Consider the following 22,153-nt stretch of genomic DNA (forward strand, 5'->3'; position numbering starts at 1 on the left):
CTTTGGATTCAGTGATTTCTAATCTTGTGTGTGTGTGTGTGTGTGTGTGTGTGTGTGTGTGTGTGAGTGTGAGAGAGAGAGAGAGAGAGAGAGAGAGAGAGGGGGGGGGGGTATATTCCAGTTGATCCTATTTCAGCATCTTGTAAATAGATACTGCTGGAAGTATGATATTACATGTCTTGTGATTACAGCAATCATGTTTTGAGTGAAGATACAGTATTCAGAGAAGTTCGGGACCAGAAGCTTTATACAAAACGACTCCTTACAAAAACTAACAGAGTTCCTAAATGGGGTGAAAGATTCATTAGTGGCAGAACAGTCAAAGTTGTTGAAGAGTCTGTTGTGGATCCTAAGCAGAAGTTGTTGGTCACCTACACCAGAAACATTGGATATGTCAGAGTTATGGTAAGAATGCACACATTCCTCTTTTTTTTGTGAATATATGTGATTTCACATTTGAACTTGCCTGTTGTAGTTAAGCCTTCATCTCCCTGTACAATTTTTATCCTCCCACACTTCCCTCCATTACCAAATTGACTTTTCCGTGATGCCTCGGGATGTGTCCTATCAAATGACCAGATCTCTTAGTCGAGTTGTGCTATAAATTTCTTTCCTCCACAGATTGATTTAGTACATCCTCATTACTCATCTGATCTTCAGCATTTTTCTGAAGCACCGTATTTCAAAAGCTTGTATTCTCTTTGTGTCTGAATTGTTTATTGTTCACTTCTGTATAAGGCTACACTTCTGTCAAATTTTTAGTGTAATGATGTCAAACTTCTGAACTACTTGTAAGCAGTAACTATTCCAAAAGAAATTTGCAAATGATGATAAAAAAAGAAAGATTTAATGATACCCCATAATTAGTGCACAGGAAGCATTAAATGCTCCAGAGATTTAAAAAATAAAAAATAAAAAAATAAGCTACAATTTTACTGGTTTCTCTAAAAGTACCACAGACTGTAATTCAGTTTGCACAATAATGTCACATGCTTCATTGGTTTAAATGTTCAGTTGGAAAGTTGAAACCAGGCCTTTGTCTAGTCACTCTCACTGGGAAGCCTTTACATGATTTTGTAGTAAGCTGCGTCCGCCCAAATGACTGAGTTTGTAAGTTGTTTATATCACACCCCCCACCCCCCCATGCACCCATGCCTTCACAGTGATGAGGTGTATCACATGTTGTTTAAGAAGGAATGTGATATTAAATGTGGAAAACTGCTAATAAATATGTTAATGGAAATAATTGCCATTCCTAGAAACTACAAAATGTAGATATGCATTTAAAAAAATAAGCAGCTTTTGGTGGCATTAGCAATAGCACTATTTATGTGCTATGAATGACAGTGTTTCCTGTTGCTGTTCCTCAGGCAATAATAAAATTAATTACCATAAAATAAAAGGTTCAAAATGGCAGAGTCTCAGGACCAGTAAGATAAATGAAGATTTTCCTAGTTCATGCTCCCTTTCTTTTTCTTAACTCTCATTTCAGAAGAGGTGAGTTATTACTGCCTTTATTAGCAGTGTAGTGAAATTTTTGTGCATGTAGATATTTTTTTCCGTTTCAGCTGCGTCACATGCATGAGTGCTAAAATTAATTTTAAACATTGTCTGTGCTACTTACTAATTTTAGGCAAGTTTTTACTCCTCAGTCGACATGCTTGCCAAATAATAAGTCACTTGAGTAGAAGAGGTGTGAATGAAATTTACATAATACGCAGTAGGGGCATAAAAATGAGAAAATGTTAAGTAAAAAGTTCAGAGTATACAATACAGAGGTGAAAGTTGTTTACCTGTAATTTTGATTCCAAGCTGAGAGATGGTTAGAGAAGAGCACACATCACCAGAACTACACTGTGACCGACACTGCTAATAACTGGAAATGATTATCAATTATTGTTTGAATTCAGTGTGGAGTGGCAGGGGAAAAAAGTAATTAAAACTGTTGTCAAAAGGGACATAGTAGAAAAGAGCTGAGCTGGAAACAAAAAGGAATGAAATTGGAGAACATATTATGTGAAATCAGAGCAGAAGATGTGGACGGCACAAATAAAAATGTGGTAGTGTGCCTTGACAGCCTACACAACCAAGTCATGTGTTATACACTGTAAGGCTCACATCGATTTGAACTGAATGGATCAGTGGAAGAAAATGATAACCAACAAGAACATACTTGGTATTACTACTTGTTATATGTTTATGACAATATTCTGAAAAGGATAGATTGCTACTCACCACATAGCAAGGATATTGAGTCACAGATAGGCATAACAAAAAGACTGCTAAACAAGTAAGCCCTTAAAAAAAAAAAGACAACATACACACAAGCATTCACGCAGATGCAACTTACACATGCAACTGTCTGGTCGCCAAGGCCAGCATGCGGTGCATTAAAAACATGAGAGATAACTTGATCAGTAAACTGAGTGATAGCACTTTCTTCTGCCAACCCCTTCCAGTATCAGTCTTGTGTGTGTGTAAAGTAAACAGTGTCTTTCCGGAGTAACTGATGTGTTTTGAGTTTATAGCAAAGTTGACAAGTCCTTTGTGCCCAATATTTACGGAAATAGGCCAGTTCTTAGAATGTTGTATGTAAAATAGAATCACAGACTAATCTAGAAACCCAAAATCATTTCAGTGCCTAGTGCAGTAACTTTGAAAGACTGCATAGGGGTCATTCCATGTCTGTTCAACCAGGGGCTCCAGCTCATAGTCTCAGATTTGACTGAAATTCAGTACACTAATTCTACCAAGTGTGGAACACTAGTGTACAAAGTATTAGTTTCCCCTGCCAATTAGTTTCAGAATTATGACTTGTTAAAGAAGGTGGCGTGACCTGGAAATTGCAACCCGCATCTAGCAGTCTATCTTCAGACCCAACTTCAGATCTTAATAACTTTGGAACTATTCCACACAATCCAGTGAAATTTTTACAACCCAGTTACATCCACTTAGAGAACACACTCCATGAATCAAAACACCAACAACATATTTCTGAGAGAAAATAAACAATTCCAAAATGTGATTAAAAAAATATAGGTGCCCTCTATGCCAAATATATTTCACTCAAAAAGGGTATAATGTTTTTGTGTTAAGCTTAATGTGGCCTAAACACACACAGAACTCATCATGCCCATATCAGTCACAAAAACTGAGTTACATGCACACGAAAATACAAAAATTTGAAAAATTACCTGAAACACATGGATTTTCGACATGTGTAGCACAAAAGGGACAAGTGGTATCCAAGCCAAATTTCACACACTGCATAAGTAGACCATAATATAATATGTGGCAAAATTTCAACTTGTTATTGCAGGGCAAACGTAACCAAATACATCTCTGTCAACTTTTATTGTACACAAATGCCTTGCAATAACAAGTTGAAATTTTGCCACATATTATATTATGGTCTACTTATGCAGCGTTTGAAATTTGGCTTGGATACCACTTGTCCCTTTTGTGCTACCACATGTCGAAAACCCATGTGTTTCAGGTAATTTTTCAAATTTTTGTGTGCATGTAACTCAGTTTTTGTGACTGATATGGGCATGATGAGTTCTGTGTGTGTTTAGGCCACATTAAGCTTAACACAAAAAAATTATACCCTTTTTGAGTGAAATATATTTGCCATAGAGGGCACCTACATCATGTACCTTTTAACGTATTACATTTTTTTTAATCACATTTTGCAATTTTTTATTTTCCCTCAGAAATATGTTGTTGGTGTTTTGATTCATAGAGTGTGTTCTCTAAGTGGATGTTATTGGATTGTAAAAATTTCACTGGACTGTGCGTAATAGTTCCAAAGTTATTAAGGCCTGAAGTTGGGTCTGAAGATAGATTGCCAGATGCGGGTTGCAATTTCCGGGTCATGCCACCTTCTTTCACAAGCCATAATTCTGGAACTAATTGGCAGGGGAACTTAAAATTTTGTACATGAGTGTTCCACACTTGGTAGCATTGGTGTGCTAAATTTCAGCCAAATCTGAGACTATCAGCTGGAACATTTTCTCAAATTGGTTGAATTGACATGGAATGACCCATAGGTGCTGTTTAACTAAAACAAATGATGTTTACATGCTACATCTTTATTCTTCACATCTACATATTTGCAGCCCTCTACTGCTAGAGGACTCTGAATTATAGTGTGTAACATGATGGTGTATAATGTAACTGCCATTGTGGTTAAAGTATATTGTGCTTGACAAAATGACCCTATCCAAAATGCTGAGGCAGCTGTGGTGCACCACGGGCCATAGATGACAGGAGTGAACAGTGGCTCTGGAGATGTATGTGGGGGAATAGACATGCAATTGCTGAGCAGCTGACTGCCAAAATGAACCTAGCGGCTACCAACAGTTCTTTCCAGCAACTGTTCAGCAAACATTGCTGCATATAGGCATCTGCAGCAGGCACCTGGTTCATGCAGCCATGCTGACTCCTGTTTATCGTTGACAAAGGCCGGAATTTGCAAACACCACAAGTGGTCTCCCTTTGAATGGTGACAGGTGGCATTTTAAGGTGAACTACATTTTGTAATTCTTCAGACAGATTGCCATTGGCATGTACAGTCTGAAATACCTGAAAACAAACACCCAGCAACAATTGTTGGAAGGGTTCAGGCCAGAGGAGGGAGTGTTACGGTCTAGAGAATGTTTTCGTGGCATTCCCTGGCTGATCTAGTCATTCTGGAAGACACAATCAATTAACAGAAGTATGCATCTATCCTTGAGGACTATCACCCCACTACATACAGTATTTTTCCTCAGCACATAGCTCCCACTGTATGTGTGTGGTTCAAAGAGCACCAGAGTGAGTTTACTGTACTCCTTTTACCACCATACTCCCCAATTTAAATCCAATCAAGAGTCTGTGGAACCACCTCTATTGGACTGTTTACGCCATGGATACTCAATCGAGAAACAGCACAGCTGGTCATGGCATTATTTAAACCAAACCAAGAGTCTATGGACCACTTCTATTGGGCTGTTTGCACCATGGGCCCTCAATCGAGACGCATAACATAACAGGTCATGGCACTACTGATGCATGGCCCTACATCCCTGGTGGTACCTCCCAGAATCTCGCTGACTCATTTCTAGTGCGTCTTGCAGTGGTCCACAGTGCTAAAGGACTATTCAGGCTTTTGACAGGTGGTCACATTAATGTGACTGGACATTGTATTTTGTGAAACCAGCAAGCAAATCTCTGTGTACTGCAGCAACTTTTAAATCACAATAGACTATCCACTCATGATTGCATATTGGCATCCATTAGTAAGACAACTCGTTCATATGTTTCCTTCTCATCCCCTGAATGAGCCAAAGCTACTGGTGGAAGTTTATCACCATTGTGTAAAAACACCTTTTTTAATCAACTTTTAGACACATTAGTAAACATTCGTAAATATTCAGTATTATGCTGAATACCCAAATCTTGATCAGACTACTTACATCTGTGTAAACAATCAATTTTTGTTTTCAAAGTAAAAAAAAATAATGCGTATAAGAGTAGGACTCACACATTGAGGGTTCCGTACAAACTGAATTTTTTTATATATTGAGTGGGAAGATATCAATCTCGGGGACTCCAAGACTTTCAAGAATGTTGTAATTTCAAGTTTGAAGTCAGATAACAAATAACAAAAGAAATATTTTTCATGTGATACGATTAAAAATTAACAGTTTTATAATCTTTCTTTTACTTGTGCAGTGAAACTTCTCTTCTTGCCAAATTTCATGATTCTACATCAAGAGGAAGTACCCTATAGATTTTGATGAGGGAGTTTGTGAGCATCAAAATTTGTAACATAAATGGCCATGTCTTTTGACTGCATTGACTTAGAATCTTCTCTTTTTTATGTTGCCAAGGGACCACAGACCTTAATGTGTGACATAAATTTCAACTTGATATGTGCACTCCTTTGTGATAAAAAGGATTTTGAACAGTGGGACAGACAGACAGACAAACGGATATATGGGCAACAAAGTGATCCTATAAGGGTGCCATTTTTTATCATATGGAACCGTAGAAATATGAGGAATTTAAATAACAAAATTCTCATTGTGACTGACGTTTTGTGTTTCTAACATTGGTTTTCATCAAACCTACAATACTATGTTAGGGCTGTTGTAGATCTTATCCAGCTCACAATTATACCGATGCCAGTGATATCAACTTTTTCCTGAATGCAGGTCTTCCAGATGACTTCCTGTTCAAAAACAGGAAGATTATTTAAGTCGTTTTTCTTGACATCGAAGTTTTGCAACCATATAGACCTACAGGTAGTATCAGTGTTTTGTACAGCTGGAGCTTGAAATTCCTTATAGAATGTGTGGGTAAAGAATAGTGACAGAAAAAAAATTCAGATCAAATTAAGGGAAAGTTGTATGAGAGGAATTGTATGCAACTAAACGGCAGTAAAGTAGTTACATTTTTCTCATTTGTTTTACATGTAATGTAGCTTCTCATACTCATGATCATTTGGAGGAAATACTGAGGTTGGCTTCCTCTTCTCTCTGTGATGTAATAGTGTGTCAAGTAGGTGGCTTCATCATGTCAGTAATGTACAGATGAAAGTGAAAGAAAGGAAGGATGTTACCTGATGTCAACATGTAATCTATTTCTTTCTGTTAGCATGAAGGGGATTTCAGAGCTCAATATCTCAATTTTACAAATATATTAATAACAGTGACTCATGTCCTCACTTCAATTTGCAATTTAACCTAAGACATAACCACTAATGATAGTAATGAAAATTGCTCTGTCACCAGGATCCAATCTGTCTGCCCTATGGATCAGACCCCACCTTACAAGTGTATATTAGCACCCTTAGCCTTGGAAGTATTTAGTTATTCAACTGTGCCTTGCAATTAAAATGCAAACTCAGTAAAGTGGGCAATGAGAACCACCTTGAATGAAAGAATAGACATTACAGATGGGGAAATGCTAAGTTAATTGAGTAGGTGAGGCAAGAATGGTAGGTTTGTAATAAAACAAAAGCAATTAATAAATTAAATATAGTTAATGGAGAGAAAAGAAAAAAACATACACGTTAAAACAAAAAAAAGAAATTGCTAGTACGTAGGTGTCTGCAGGAGGCAGTGGGGGAAGGGGAGGGAGGAGAAAAGGAAGCCCTTCCTCTCTCCCCCTGCCCCCACCCCTTCCTCTCTCCCCCCGCCCCCCACCCCACTTAGAATCTCAAGTACCACAGGTCGTACCTATGTGCCTCCCTCCATTCTGCCTCTGCCCGGTTAAGTTTCTGCTGACTCTCATGCACAAGTACAATATGAACAGTAAATATTGGCACTTTCAATGAGGGATACTGGTGGTAGCAGACACACCTGAGAGCAGCCCAGTAGAAAAATAGGACTTGGAGCCCAGGACTCCCGCCTCCCCAGTCGTCTTGTGCAGTGATAGTAAATATTAAGATATCTACATATTACTATAATATATTAAAGCTATTTGGAGGATGTGGTTAATTCTTCAGTTGATTTTGTTAGTTGCCAGTAGCTTCTGCACAGGACCCACACCTCCTGCAGTCATAAAGACGGAACCCATGCCTCCCAAAACAGTTATGGGTCTGCCTGGAGCACAGGACTCGTGCCTCCCGCAGTCGACTAAGTCTTCGTCTTATAAAAAGGTTGCTTTACACACACACCTCTAGTCGAGGCTGTAAAATTTTTTTGTATTTGTTGTATGTAACAACAAGGAATGGTCCTCATTATCGTGCATCTTGAGATCAAAAGATAATGAACCTCTTAAGGTTAAATGTGAATTAGTGGTGTTTGTACTAGTTCATTTAGCATTATCCATGGAGGAACTGTCTCACACCCAAAAGTGTGTGTGTGTAGTATTTTTGAATATATTTACAATTTTATTGATATGAATATAATAGTGGGAAACATTCAACGTGGGGAAAAATATATCTTAAAAACAAAGATGATGTAACTTACCAAACGAAAGTGTTGGTATGTTGATAGAGACACAAACACACACGCACACACACACACACACACACACACACACACACACACACACACACAAAATTCAAGCTTTTGCAACCCACGGTTGCTTCATCAGGAAAGAGGGAAGGAGAGGGAAAGACGAAAGGATGTGGGTTTTAAGGGAGAGGGTAAGGAGTCATTCCAATCCCGGGAGCGGAAAGACTTACCTTGGGGGGAAAAAAGAGACAGGTATACACTCTCTCACACACACATATCCATCCGCACATATACAGACAAGCAGACTTATGTAAAGGCTTTACATATGTCTGCTTGTGTCTGTATATGTGCGGATGGATGTGTGTGTGTGTGTGTGTGTGTGTGTGTGTGTGTGTGTGTGTGTGAGAGAGAGAGAGAGTGCGCGCGCGCGCGCGCGCGCGCGCATGGGTGTATACCTGTCCCTTTTTCCCCCTAAGGTAAGTCTTTCCGCTCCTGGGATTGGAATGACTCCTTACCCTCTCCCTTAAAACCCACATCCTTTCGTCTTTCCCCTCTCCTTCCCTCTTTCCTGATGAAGCAACCGTGGGTTGCGAAAGCTTGAATTTTGTGTGTGTGTTTGTGTTTGTTAGTGTCTCTATCAACATACCAACGCTTTCGTTTGGTAAGTTACATCATCTTTGTTTTTAGATATATTTACAAATTTATTGTAATACTACTCTAGTATGTATGGTGCACGTCTTTAAAACTGGCAATATTTTTCATTTTAGTTAGCGTTTATAGATTTTATTTTTTAGGAAACTAATTTCAGATATTGTGTTCTTGTAATTTTTCCAGTTTTGAAGTTCTTCACTTGCTACATCATGAAGGAGTTTATTTAATTCATTTATTTTGAGGAATTGATTATGGTTTTGAGTTGAATTTGCTCCAATACCTCAGGAAATCTGTGTACAGGATGATTCAAAAATAGTTTACAAATTGACGGGGCACATCTGGCATACAATAAAGATCAGTAATCACATGGGAACTAGGGTTGCAAAGACCATTCGGGGCTACTAAGTGGCATTGCAGTTATTTAGTCACATGCTACAAATGGGATGCCCGCTACAGGAGATGCTCAAAGCTTCGCCCAGATGCATCCAGGCAGGTTTGACAACTGTGCTGCATTGAATGGTGCCCCCTCTAAAGATACCTGATGTATCTTGAAGACATCCTGCTGCCACAACAATCCTTCAGTGATGTAACAGGTGTTACATAAACAAGGCCCGTCACATAAACCCACAGAAAAACTTTGGTTGAAAATGGATCAAGTGATCATGGTGGTGTGTGACTGGTGCACTGCGACCAATCCAGCGGCCGGCAAAGGTTGCCTGCAAATGTGCCCTCACTTGCCTGCTGAGAAGCACTGGGACTCCATTGCACTGAAATTGAATGTGACGTTGAATAGGCACCGGAACATCATTCAGCATGTACAACAGAACCCCTCACAGAAATATGAGAGATGTACGGCCTAATTAAACAGTCTCCAATCATGCCAGCCTGCATGTTACGAGTCGGTTTGCATTGTGAGGCACATGTACATGTAGCATATGATTTCACATCCGCCCACATATGCAGGTTGTGAAAATTCATCATACTATCAAGTGAGAACACCACCTCATCTGTAAAGAGGTCACTTGATGTGAAGCTTCACTCTGCCGCAGATTCTTGCAGAAACTGCCACACAAATTACATGTACTTGTTGTTGTTCCCCAGTTTCGAAGCCTGGGCGCATTGGAAATGAAATGAAATGAATACAGTCCATCATATACAATGTGCCAGGCAGAGGTTTGGGGGATATCTGTGGTGCAGGATACTTCATGTACTTGTTGACAGCATACGCTGCACCCTTTCAAGAATACTTCCGTCACAGCTGTCCATTGCACATGGAACGAGCCAGTTTCTCGTAGTTCGTGATGCATGGTGGTGAATAATGTGTGGCATGGCACCCCTTTATTGGGACATTTTGCGTGATATAATTACTTGTCTTCTCTTCCATTGCAGCTGGCCATGCCATAAATCAAATGCCTCTCAGTCATTTCATGGTATGTGTAGCTAGCCATGTTACTCCCAACGCTTCCACAGTGTGAATGGCGACAGTCTCTGTATGCTCCAACCACGGTTGTATTGCAATGCCTTCTCGTGACCGTAGCGCCCCCTTGTGTCATTTGTGACCCCCTGTGGCCACATGATTACTGATACTTATTGTAGGCCCGATGTGCCATGTCAAGTTTGTAAACATATTTTCGGATCACTCTGTGTATCTGTACTACAGGATTAAAACTGACTATTGTGCTTGTTGTGGAAACTTTCACGAGGATTGGTGGTTCTCTGTATATAGCGACTTGGTTCAGCTGACATGGTTGAAGGAATAATTTCATCTACATAAGTATACACTAAGCACTCAAAAACAACTGTAATTTTTCAGATACAGGGATTTTTGATGTTAAGTCCTCAACAAAACAGTTAACAATCATATCAGGATCCAGCACTGTTAAGCGAAATGTGTAAGACGGAAACTTCACAATTTCATTTGTACTGGTAGTCAGGTAAAAGTCCAAATGTTTGTACCTTTCACCAACAGCTTTGTGTTAGATGAAATTTATGTCCCTGGATTCTTAAATCAGTCCACACTTCATAATTCCAGCTTTCATATTATTTTCTTCAAAGTCTGGAAATATTGTTGATGGGGATATTTCAGGCCCAGATCAGCATATTTATCAACAACTGGTGAAAGGCCATTCCAGTAACATGAAATTTCCTTATTGTTCAACAAATAAAAGACCATTGGAATTGTAATGTCTGTTAATAAACCAATGGACTGTAAATACTTGACAAAAAAAAAAGAAGTTTTGCAGTATTTGGAAGTTCCATTGACATAAATTGTGTCACAATAAGTATTTTGAGGTTTTTCACCTTCAAATAATAGTGTGATGTTTTTGGCAGCATCATTATGTTAAAAAATGTCACACGTCCATTGTGCTACAGGGACATTATGAAATGATCTGCTGTAGACCGAAACAAGATGTCAGGCAACCATAGTGAAGGGACAGGAAGGCCTCAGGTCTTCTGCCTGAGCTGGTAACTAGATTTGTTCTGGAGGCAATGGTCCTGCTACTTACTAAGCCTATCTGGTTAGGGGAGAAATGGGTCCTGCACCCCTCGATACAGTGGCTGTTGCAGTGGGTGGGGAGGTGTGGGGGAACAAGCTCCTTCTAATTACAGTATAAGCAGTAAATTGGAATCAACATCGCATTCAGAATGCCCACTGCAATGCTATTTTGCTGAGGCATGCCATATAGTATCCTAGCTAAGGATGGCAAGAGGTTGACCAATCGGTAAGTTTCTGGCTTTCACCAGTTTCTACACTCCAACAGACGTAAAGATTATATTGCACACAGGAGAAGTGCCCTGTCATTGTGTCGAGGGGCACAAAAAGAGGAAAGTGCCATATGTGCATGAGCAAACACGGGCAGCGCCGTCACAGCAGTAACTTCATTACATGATCCTTCTCATTTTTAGTATGCATGGTTTGCAATATTGTGTGTTGCAAGTGTTGTGATTTATGCTAATATTTTTTCCTTGATGTTGTGACAGCGCAAATTTAATTGATCATATAATAAAAAAGGATACTTGGTGAGGCAGTCCATAGAGATGAAAGATGTTTAATTGCACAAATTATGAATCACTGATGAGGAAGCTACAAAACAGTATCTGGTTGTTCGTGTAATGAAAGCAACTGGCAGGGTTGCAGAGTTCGTGACACTTCACAGAAAATAGTCCAATGGATAAGAAACGAAGTTCTTGGCTGTAACAAAGCAAACAGCTCTTGTCAACTTGCGGAAAGGAATGGAATCACTCAGAAGAGCATAATGTACATGTTGATAGTTTCTATCATCATAAAACAAAGGACATTACTGAGGTATTTTTTTTTTGGGGGGGGGGGGGGGGCAGAAGATAGTTTTTACATGTGCCAAACTCTTACCTGTTCTTAAAGGGAGAATCAATTTCTAATGAAAAGGCACAGCATCAAGACACAACTCAAAGGAAGTGGGTTTTAAATAGAAGAAATGTGTGTAGGAAAGAAAAAATTGATAATAAGGTCAATATTATTAAATGGAGGACACACTGTTTGCGGAAGGTAAGGTAATTGAGGGGTGATGGTGGGCCGATATTTTGTGTGTGTGAACTTGGGCTGATACAGAGTTAACATTCAGAAAAGTCAGCAAGGTACTGATATTGGAGTCACAAGCCATGTAAATGCATCAGGGAGAAGGCATCAAACTGAGTAATTGTACATCTTGGGGGATATTCAAATGTTGTTGAAAGGTGCAAATTACTATACAAAGTGGGAACAGATACTGGTGATTACCAACGTCTGTAAACTCCAGTAATTTAAGAAGTGGGTCGAGAAGAAAGTCGTTCGCAGTTTAACAGTTTAAAGAAACTGCAAAGAGAGTCTGTATTGGTTGTGGACAACACTACCCTTCATGGGAAACAGATCCACAAAACATTGTTGAAAAAGCCACAAAAAAGATAAATACTTAAACTGAGAAGACATGGGGTGAGACAATGCGAAAGTGTGTGCTGTTTACAGAAATAGAACAAAAAAGCCCCAAGGAGAGACTTACTATGTTGATAAACTGGCTATCTGCGGCCATTCTGTTGTCAGACTACTGCCATATATGTTTGAACTTAATGCCCTCAAGCTAGCTTCACTTTAAGTGAAGTCATGTAAAACCACACAATACAGATTGTGACATGTTACTGAAAAGATTGCAGGTCTTGAAATTATGATATTCAAAGTATGGCAGCAAAAGGTCGGCCACGTTTCTGTCATGAAATAGTGAAGTTAAAGATTACCAGTAAAGCTCCGATTCTTTGAAGAATTGAGCTCCCATATATAAAACAGCTTCAGATGTCTGTTTAGAAATGAGTTAATGTGTTAAATATTTGCCTTTAAGCATATAAGCAAGAAAAAGTTAAGAAAAGATTTAAATTATGCTTGAAGTTTGTTGGAAGTCACCAAGTGTTCTCATTCACAAAGACTGGAGGAGTAAAGTCTGGGTATTAGCATGTCACCAATTGCACACCTGCTCAAGGAAGCAAGCGCACGCCGACACACACACACACACACACACACACACACACACACACACACAGTTTGCAACTGTAATACTTGTCTTATTGTGTTAAACTTTCAACATAAGATTATAACTGTAAATGAGTAGATTATGACAGCATTTTAAATGTGTTAATTAGGTTAATGATTACATGAAATATTGAAAATCAGATTTCTGTTACCCTTGGAAGCCACAAGACAATGGTGGCTGGCACAGTGCCCTAGGTTCTGGGATAGTCGTTTAGTCATATAGATTATTGGCAAAGAGATGGAACCATGGAATAAATCATAGACAATTTAATATATAATGTAGGACAAGGTGACACTAAGAAAACTAACATTATTGAATTTAGAAGCTGCAGTGTGATCGAAGATATTTGACTTCCTCAGTGTATTCACCCCTCTGCAAGAAAGCTAAGTGAATCTGTGTTTGTAGTTTAGGTTATAGCATCAGTGCCGGTTAACATTCGTATAAAAAAGGTATAAAATTTTCACAAATTTAGAATAGAAATAAACACTTTATAGAGGTAACTAATTAATCTGTTCATCTTTTCCCTTCTCAACTTCTAGTTACACAGATTTATTGATACATGTAGTTACTATTGTGTGCTCTCTAGTGAATAGTTGTTAAAAGTTAGAGCCCTACTTGATACAAGATATTGGCAGAAGAACCTTTGTTAAACACTGTTCTGTTTCTCTCAGTTTATCTAGTATTGTTATAGTCCTGTGCTGTCCATTTCCACGACTGCAGCTAAGGGGCGTGCAGCACAAAAATTTAAAATAAGAAATGTCAGTGTTTAATACCGTCGTGTGGGGTCTCTTGTAATCATCAAAGATATAGACATAATTGACGTTTATGTGTTCATTCAGCTGAACTTTTCAGTGGACAGCTCGTATGAACTAAGTGAGCATTCCTTCTCAGTCCTCCCTCGTGTCCAAGTCTCAGCAGCATCTGATCAAATGCATAGCATCTCAGTTGGCAAAATTTCTGACTTTTGAAAGAATATTTAACAGAATTTTTGCAGTTTGAAATGAATTCTGTTTCACTGAAAATTAATTTACCCATTACATGTGCTGTAAAAATTGCATATTACCAACAACATTGGCAGCATGCGAATTGTAGGCACATGTTTGGCAATAATGCCGGTCACTGTTGTACACCAGTGTTTGCAGCAATACATATCTGTGCCAGAAGTGTTTTGACGAGCCGCACCCTGGCTGCAAAGTGGACAAAAGCAGTCTAGTGGAAGTGAGTGTGACTTCCTTGCATTTGCATTTCAGAAATAAAGAAATTATCAAAAGTAAGAGAATGTATCCTTTTTTTAAGTAAGCAAACTGTTTCTATGCTTCACCTTGTGAGCTAATGAATGATATGTGGTTTTTCCAGAATGCTGGAATACAAATTTCAATACACCGCTTAAAAGCAATTCACTCGAGAACTGGTAAGGCCAATACTAATCGGCTACTTGTGATTTACATAGAAGTGTGATGTACCTCTTTAAAGTGTACTTCTTATCAGTGGGTCTGTCTTGCAAAACTTTTGTTGAAGGACTCAAAATATGCATTAAAGTAGTTTAAAATGACGGGCAGATGGCTATGTTGAATATTTGATTATTGTTCACGAGCACAGTTACGGAATTATGAATTTCATGCATGTAACACTTCTTTGACCAGAGTTATGGTACTTGAAAATTAACGTATACGAAGACTGTAATAACAAAAGATGGTTGCCCAGTTATTGCCCATTAAAGGACGATTCACACTGGACGTCATCGCAACAGAAAGGCAGGTGACCTCACCATCCCATTTATGGCATATGCAGGGCTCTGCCAGAAACAAATGTGACAGAAATGGAAGCTCTAGATGGCAAAGCATTAATAAAATATATTGTTCTTGGCACCAGTCAGGAGGGACATGAACCATTAATATTAGTGTAATTTCCAGGCTGCTGTTGGCACAGCGAAAAGAGTACAGAACGGTAAACTGGAGGCTGTGAGGTCAGGTCCTAATGCAGAAACTCCTTTTCTTATTTTATTTTATTTTATGTTTTCAATTTTTATGTTACATACACAGCAAATAAACTGAAATATGAACAAACTAGCTCACTTGTATACAGCCTAATATGCTATAAACCTTTCGGGAAAATTGTACCAACAGTCTACATATGTCTATAAGAAAGTAATGACTCTTACGGACTGGGGATTCAAAAAATGGTGAGTGAGGATCCGACAAAATATAAGAATATCATCATTATTTTGTCAAAATGTGCTGAACTTAAAAGACAGCATTATGTAAAACATTTGTGACTAATTTGGTAACAACCTATGTGCAAGAGAACAAATTTCTTCTGTTAATTGACTCGTAGGGAGAACAAGCAAATCCACATCATATGACATTATTTTTAAGCTGAAGAGGAATTGCCATCTTGCAGTATTAAAGTGATTCCCTCAGATGCAATTCACAATCCTGTGCTGTCGGTTTTTAGTGTCGGATAAAGAATTTGATCAAAAACTTAAAAACTTGAAAACTGCTCTTATCTCCTCAAGAGAGAAAAAAAAAAATCATATCCATAGAATTCTACATCAAAATATATTTCAATGTAGATTCTCAGACAAGACGCTAAATGTACAACACGCACCTGCTGCAAACACAAGTAACATAAGAAGCACCTCACCTTGTGCATGCACAAAGCCTACTCTCCTCTCCACGTCTCTTCTCAAACAGCTAAAAATTTTTGACAATGTAGAAAATAAATATCACTGCTACTCATTTCACTTGCAGCAATCTGAACTGTCAGTTTAAGCTCTCACGTTCATGCCTAATCACACCCACAAATAGCAACATATTCAGAAATGGACAGCAAAATATTTTTGATAAGTAAGGAATTACAAGAATGTGATTGCCGTTCATTTCGCCTGCACCAGTGTAAGCTGTACTCTTAGAAACCACAGCCTATTTGTAATGAGCAAGGAATTACAAATGCCATTGCTGCTATTAAAGAAGCTAAAAACCCGCCTCGATTGCGAAAAAAGCACCTAGTGTTAAGTGTTAACCTTCCCAGTGGAACATTGTTAACACTTTAACACTAGGTGCTTTTTTCGCAATCGAGGCGGGGTTTAGTTTTTTAATATATTAACCAACGATTGCTGACGTGCTGTGATGTTGAGGTTCCATTGCTGCTAGTTTTACTCTCAGTAATTTAAGTTGTACTCTCTGGTTCCTTCCTAACTACACTCTCGGAAATTGTGCCAGTAATGTGTGTGTGTGTGTGTGTGTGTGTGTGTGTGTGTGTGTGTGTGTGTGTGTGTAAACTAATAAATGTGCCTAATTTTATATACAAAGTTCCCGGTCCGGGGGTTAGAATAGGCCCGAGGTATTCCCGCCTGTCATAAGAGACGACTAAAAGGAGTCTCTCACTTTTCGGTCGTGTGAGTTCAGGTCCCATTCTATGGTTTGACCTGTCACTTTCAAAATTCTACAGAAGTGCAGGCCATATGGGGAAGGACACCTTACATGGTGCACGAGTGCCCTCAGATTCGATCTCCTGAATCTCTTGTCATGGCTTTGCATCTCCAACTGCGATTCAACTATTTGGGCAAGGAAACTTTCCAGAGTACGTCATTTTCTTTCGTTGCCTCCTGTCCTCTTTTGCCCCCTTGACAATACTGGATTTCTCTGCCCCAATATCCAGCGCGTTTTGTTGTGGTGGGGTTGTCATGTACCTATTTGGTGGTAGCCCCCTGACAACACAGGGATCACACTACTGATACCGAGCTGCAAACTCCCCACATATGCCGAGGTGTAGATGCCTGTCTTACTGGGGCATCAGGACTCCTGGCAACGGCCATCATGCCAGTTGGCCTTTGCTGTCGCTGGGTGGTGCCCGTGGGGAGAGCCCCTGATCGGAGTGGGTAGCATCAGGGTGGATAATCCACAATGAAGTGGGCTAAGTCATCTCTTGCTGGTGACCATACGGCACAGGGTCCAGGTGATTATTTCCCATTGTGACCTCCTCTTGGAGGCTGACAATGAGCTCCATGCCAATGTAGAACAGTGGGGTGTTCATTTCATCCGGCACATTTCCAGGGACCCAAAGACAACAGGGTTGCTACCGGTGCCTTCATTTTGGTCTTCGAGGGTGATTCATTGCCTGAAAAGGTCAAGGTAATGGTTTACCGCTGTGACGTTAAACCATACTTCCCTCCCCCTATGCGGTGCTTTAAGTGCTGGAAGTTAAGTGCTGGAAGTTAAGTGCTGGAAGTTTGGGCACATCTTCCCGCTGCACTTCCAGCACCACATGTCGAGACTGTGGACGTCCACTGCAGCCAGATACTCCATGTGCGCCATGTCCCACTCGCATCAACTGTGGGGAGCACCGCTCCCCCTGCTCACCAGACTGCCCAGTACTCCAAAATGAATGGAAAATCATGGAGTACAAGATCCTGGACCAGTTGACTTACATAGAGGCTAAACGTAATTTCAAAAGATTACACCGCGTTCGGTTGACGTTGACATCTGCTGCAGCTACATCACCATTGCCGTCCCAAGTGCCAGTGGTTAGTGGTTCCTCACTGTGTGACACGAACAGCGGGCCCTCCGGGCCATCACAATACATCCGCCCCTTGATGGTAGGGGCCAAATCTTCCCCCGTTGCTCCTAAAGCACCTAGTTCAGGAGCAAGCCCTCCCTTTCCCTCCCCCCCCCCCCCCCCCCCCCCCCCCCGCCCCCAAACGCAGAGGCAGAGGACATCGGTCCCCTCCCTCCTGCTGAAGAAGCAACAGCCTCCTCCAGCTCGTCTCATGCAGAAGTGGTCCCTTGGGGCCCTCTCTCCCTGGGTCTCCACTGACGTCACGGCGGACACTCGCCAGTGGCTCCCAGTGGCTCAAGGAGCCAAAAGCTGCTGGACGAAGAGCTTCACGGCCTTCCTCCATGCTTGAAGCTCCTTCAGAGAAATCTTCCCAGCAAGCCCCTAAAGAGAAGCGAGAGAGCAAGCAAACTAAGAATAAGTATGCTAAGAAACAGGACCCTCTGGTGGCGCCAATACCACCACTCCCTATCAGTTCTGCATCTGAGGATGCAGTGGAGATCTTAGTGTCCCCTGCGGACCTGGATCTCACTGATGCCTCATCCACCATAGAAATGGCTACAAATACTCAGAGGCAGCAGGTGACCCTGAGCCATAACCTGCCTCCTTGTGTCCTTCATGCCTTCCCAGCCTCACGATAACGTCATCCTCCAGTAGAATTGCGACTGTTTTTTCAACCACCTGGCTGAACTACGGCAACTGTTAAGCTTTACACCTGCTTTCTGCATTGCCCTCCAGGAAACCTGGTTCCCGGCAATGTGGACCCCTGCCCTCCGTGGCTGTAAGGGATATTACAGTAGTCTGCTCCTTCAAAGAAAAATTATAGTTGAGGAGAGACAGACAAAATGAGTACTAACTCAAAAACATGAAACTCAAATATAGATGAAAAGGAAACACTGTTATTTAGGAGTAGTCGAACATCTTAACCAATACACATGACAAAGTAAAAAAGAAAAGTATTTCCATACTGTTATCAGATACAATAACTATTTTGAGTGACCCGTATGTTTCAGTTCAAAATAAACTTCAAATTATTTAGAACTTAAATGTATTTTGTTTTGTCTGTTTCAGAGTGTTATAGAAAAGGTGACATACAGAGTAAGCAAGGAAAATCCGAACTGGACTGTAGCAGAAAGATCAGCTTGGATAGATTCTCAAGTGTTTGGATTTGGGCGTGCTATACAAGCATTTGGCGTAGAAAGATTTCGCAAAAATTGTCAGAAAATGGTTTCAGGCTTCAATTATGTACTTTCTTCGTTGTTTCCTGTTACATCAATCCCATTAAGAGAGGAAACAATGAACCAGGGCTTAGGATCAACCAAGAAAGATGCCCTCAAGGATGCAGCTAAGAAGGCTACTGATCTGGCAAAATCAAAAGCTGGGACAATTTATGCTTCCTGCCATGCAAACCAAACATAGTTCCCCTTTATAAGAGAAAGGTTTATGTTGCTGATATGCACAGGGAAGTTGTTTCCTTTACTGACAGCGTCAGCTGACAGCTTATAAGCCGAAGAAGTTATCTTTGTAGCCTAGTTAATTAAAATTGTAGAAAAATGTTACCAGAGTAATTATGTCACAGTGAAAGGTGAAATATACTTGCTACTTGTTTCAGAGTAATTGCATTTGAATGAAACTTTCTGTATTATTGTGTTTGCTGGCATTTCATAGCCACTTTGGAATGGTGGATGTTACTGCTTCAGTGCATTTATTATACACTATTGGTGTAAATATGGCTACTTCTTGATTCAAAAAGAAGCGTAGGTATAAATATCAAGACTTATATTTGTAGAATATTTCTAATAACTTTCCAAGACTTTGCAGGCACAAATGCTTACTATATTTTGCATTTCATACTGTCGGATTAAATGTTCATTCCTGCAGATTTGTTACATAACACAGCATGTAAATTGTATTCTGTCATGTTATAAGCATGTCTTCATCCAACACATTATTAACTTAAAGAGACTGCACACAGGCTGATATACATTCTATTTGTATAGTGTTGATCTTTTAAATAAATTTTATAGTTAGGAGCAAGGAAATTTTGACTATACTTTATTGTTGTCAGGACTGTATTTCTTGCTTGACTTTCTGCATAGGATCAAATTAAAACTTTACAAATATATATTTTATTTCATGTAAGCAAATAAGAATATTAACCAAAGGGATGGAGTAAATGAAGATGTGAAGAAGAAGAAGAAGAAGAAGAAGAAGAAGAATGGGACACAAGTCTGAAAAACGGTACCAGTTGGTTACCATGCTTCATCATATAGTATATGACAAGATTTTGTTTCTGTTTTGTTATTCTGTCACGTCAAATTTGGCCCACTACATAAATTATGCAGTTTTGATCTCTTACTTTTAAAATTTTGAAGGAGGCTCGCTATTCTTTGATCTGCAATGTTCTTAAACACTGACTTACTAAGATCTCATACTTTCTCATGATTGATTTGAACTGGTGCTTTATAGTAATAATATTTGATATTGTTTTATTTGTTATGAAAATAACAAATTAACTGGGAATTGAATTTTTTATACTTTGTAACCAGTGCTAATGGTATATGTCAACTGTAAATCTGGTGGACAATGTAGAAACAATGAAATAAAACATTTTTCATTATGATTGCCCAAATTATGGTAGTTTAATAGAAAGCTACTGTCTGCATGTGAGCAGCTGAATGTACTGTAGAAGCACTTCCTTTTAAATTATCTCCATATTGACATCTTTTTAAATGGAAGAAAAACTTTAAAAATTGTGGGAAGTTCATCCAATAAATGAATAATGCTGTGTAGCACATTTTATAGTTTTTAGGAAATTGCAGAATAATAATGTAATAGCAGATATGTATTGTTTGTGCATGTATACTATTGAAGATACTTGGTTGTGCTTTTTAAAATTGCACTAAGCATAGTTTTTTTTTTTTTTTTTTTTTTTTTTTTTTTTTTTTTTTTTTTTTTTAAGTAAGTATTAAAATGGAAAAATGCTGTATAGGAATGGATATACAGCGTTTCTGAAGAAGAGAAATTTGTTAACATCCAGTATTGATTTAAGTGTCAGGAAGTCATTTCTGAAAGTATTCGTATGGAGTGTAGCCATGTATGGAAGTGAAACATGGACGATAAATAGTTTGGACAAGAAGAGAATAGAAGCTTTCGAAATGTGGTGCTACAGAAGAATGCTGAAGATTAGATGGGTAGATCACATAACTAATGAGGAGGTATTGAATAGGATTGGGGAGAAGAGAAGTTTGTGGCACAACTTGACCAGAAGAAGGGATCGGTTGGTAGGACATGTTCTGAGGCATCAAGGGATCACCAATTTAGTATTGGAGGGGAGCGTGGAGGGTAAAAATCGTAGAGGGAGACCAAGAGATGAATACACTAAGCAGATTCAGAAGGATGTAGCTTGCAGTAGGTACTGGGAGATGAAAAAGCTTGCACAGGATAGAGTAGCATGGAGAGCTGCATCAAACCAGTCTCAGGACTGAAGACCACAACAACAACATACAGCATTATCCCAGATCACTCTGTACTCTGTTGTGGTGTAATGAAGGTTGTCTTGAATCAAAAAGTAAGAAAGAAAATTACAACAACATACGAAATAATACTTATTGTAAACTGAATACTTTGGTCTTGAAAGAGGTATGGGAACATGAGTTTGTCATCAACTTGACACACAAATTTGATGCATTAAACTCAGTTGTCGCACTGCAGGTTTTTGTAAAAATGCATGTTTTTTGGCTCCATATAATCCATCATGCCCAGTAGATCCCTTTTCTTCTTCTTATGAAGTTTGTGTCCCATTGTGCAGCAACCACACTAGACAATTTTTTACTTGATGTTCACAACCATATTTTATGGTATAATGTCTTTCCCATAGCCAAAGCACATTGTGACTACAACACATGCTTGCACCTGGAGGATCATCACTGCACAGCTTCAGCCAGAGTAAATTAGTGATTTTCAAAGTAGGTGGCTTTTTGAAAACCAAGTCAGTGGATCCTACATCCTGGAAGTCTTCCGTCATCATCTCCTGAATGTTCAGTTTTGAAGGATTGACAAAGGCCTCAGCAATAACATGCTTCCATTCTGAGTGAACAATAATGTTTGACACTTTATTCCTTTTCTCGATCATTGCAAAGCCCTTGTCCTGGGGTAGGAAACTATGACCCAAATATAAAAACTTCTGATGTATTTCTGTAAAAAGTGCTTGGAGATCACCAGATAGAAATAAAGTGCCAAAACTCTCCAGCCCGACTCAGCAGTCAGACCGTACAATCAGTTTGTGTTCCATACCTTCTTCATGCATATTGTAATTGTTTGTCACAAATTTAAGCATACAACAAACTATTTCATCTGAAGCTCTCCTTGCGGTGGATTCATCCCACAAATTTACTGTGATGTTTCCAGTTCCTAATGTTGAACTGTGAAATTCTATGACAACAGCAGTCTGTGGTAAAATAC

At 39.4% G+C, this 22,153-nt stretch overlaps 1 protein-coding gene across 1 annotated transcript in view; it reads left to right on the forward strand.

Annotated features, from left to right (window-relative positions):
- Positions 1-20,312, forward strand: part of LOC126483894 (protein preli-like) — a 29,925-nt gene extending 9,613 nt beyond the window's left edge. Inside the window, exons 2-3 of the mRNA XM_050107165.1 lie at positions 192-405; positions 18,761-20,312. Coding sequence (XP_049963122.1) covers positions 192-405; positions 18,761-19,108 — 562 coding nt within the window. The 3' untranslated portion in view covers positions 19,109-20,312. The remainder of the gene's footprint in view (positions 1-191; positions 406-18,760) is intronic.
- The last annotated feature ends 1,841 nt before the right edge of the window (positions 20,313-22,153 follow it).

Source organism: Schistocerca serialis, chromosome 1 (assembly GCF_023864345.2).
Source record: "Schistocerca serialis cubense isolate TAMUIC-IGC-003099 chromosome 1, iqSchSeri2.2, whole genome shotgun sequence".
Classification (NCBI taxonomy): Eukaryota; Metazoa; Arthropoda; class Insecta; order Orthoptera; family Acrididae; genus Schistocerca; species Schistocerca serialis.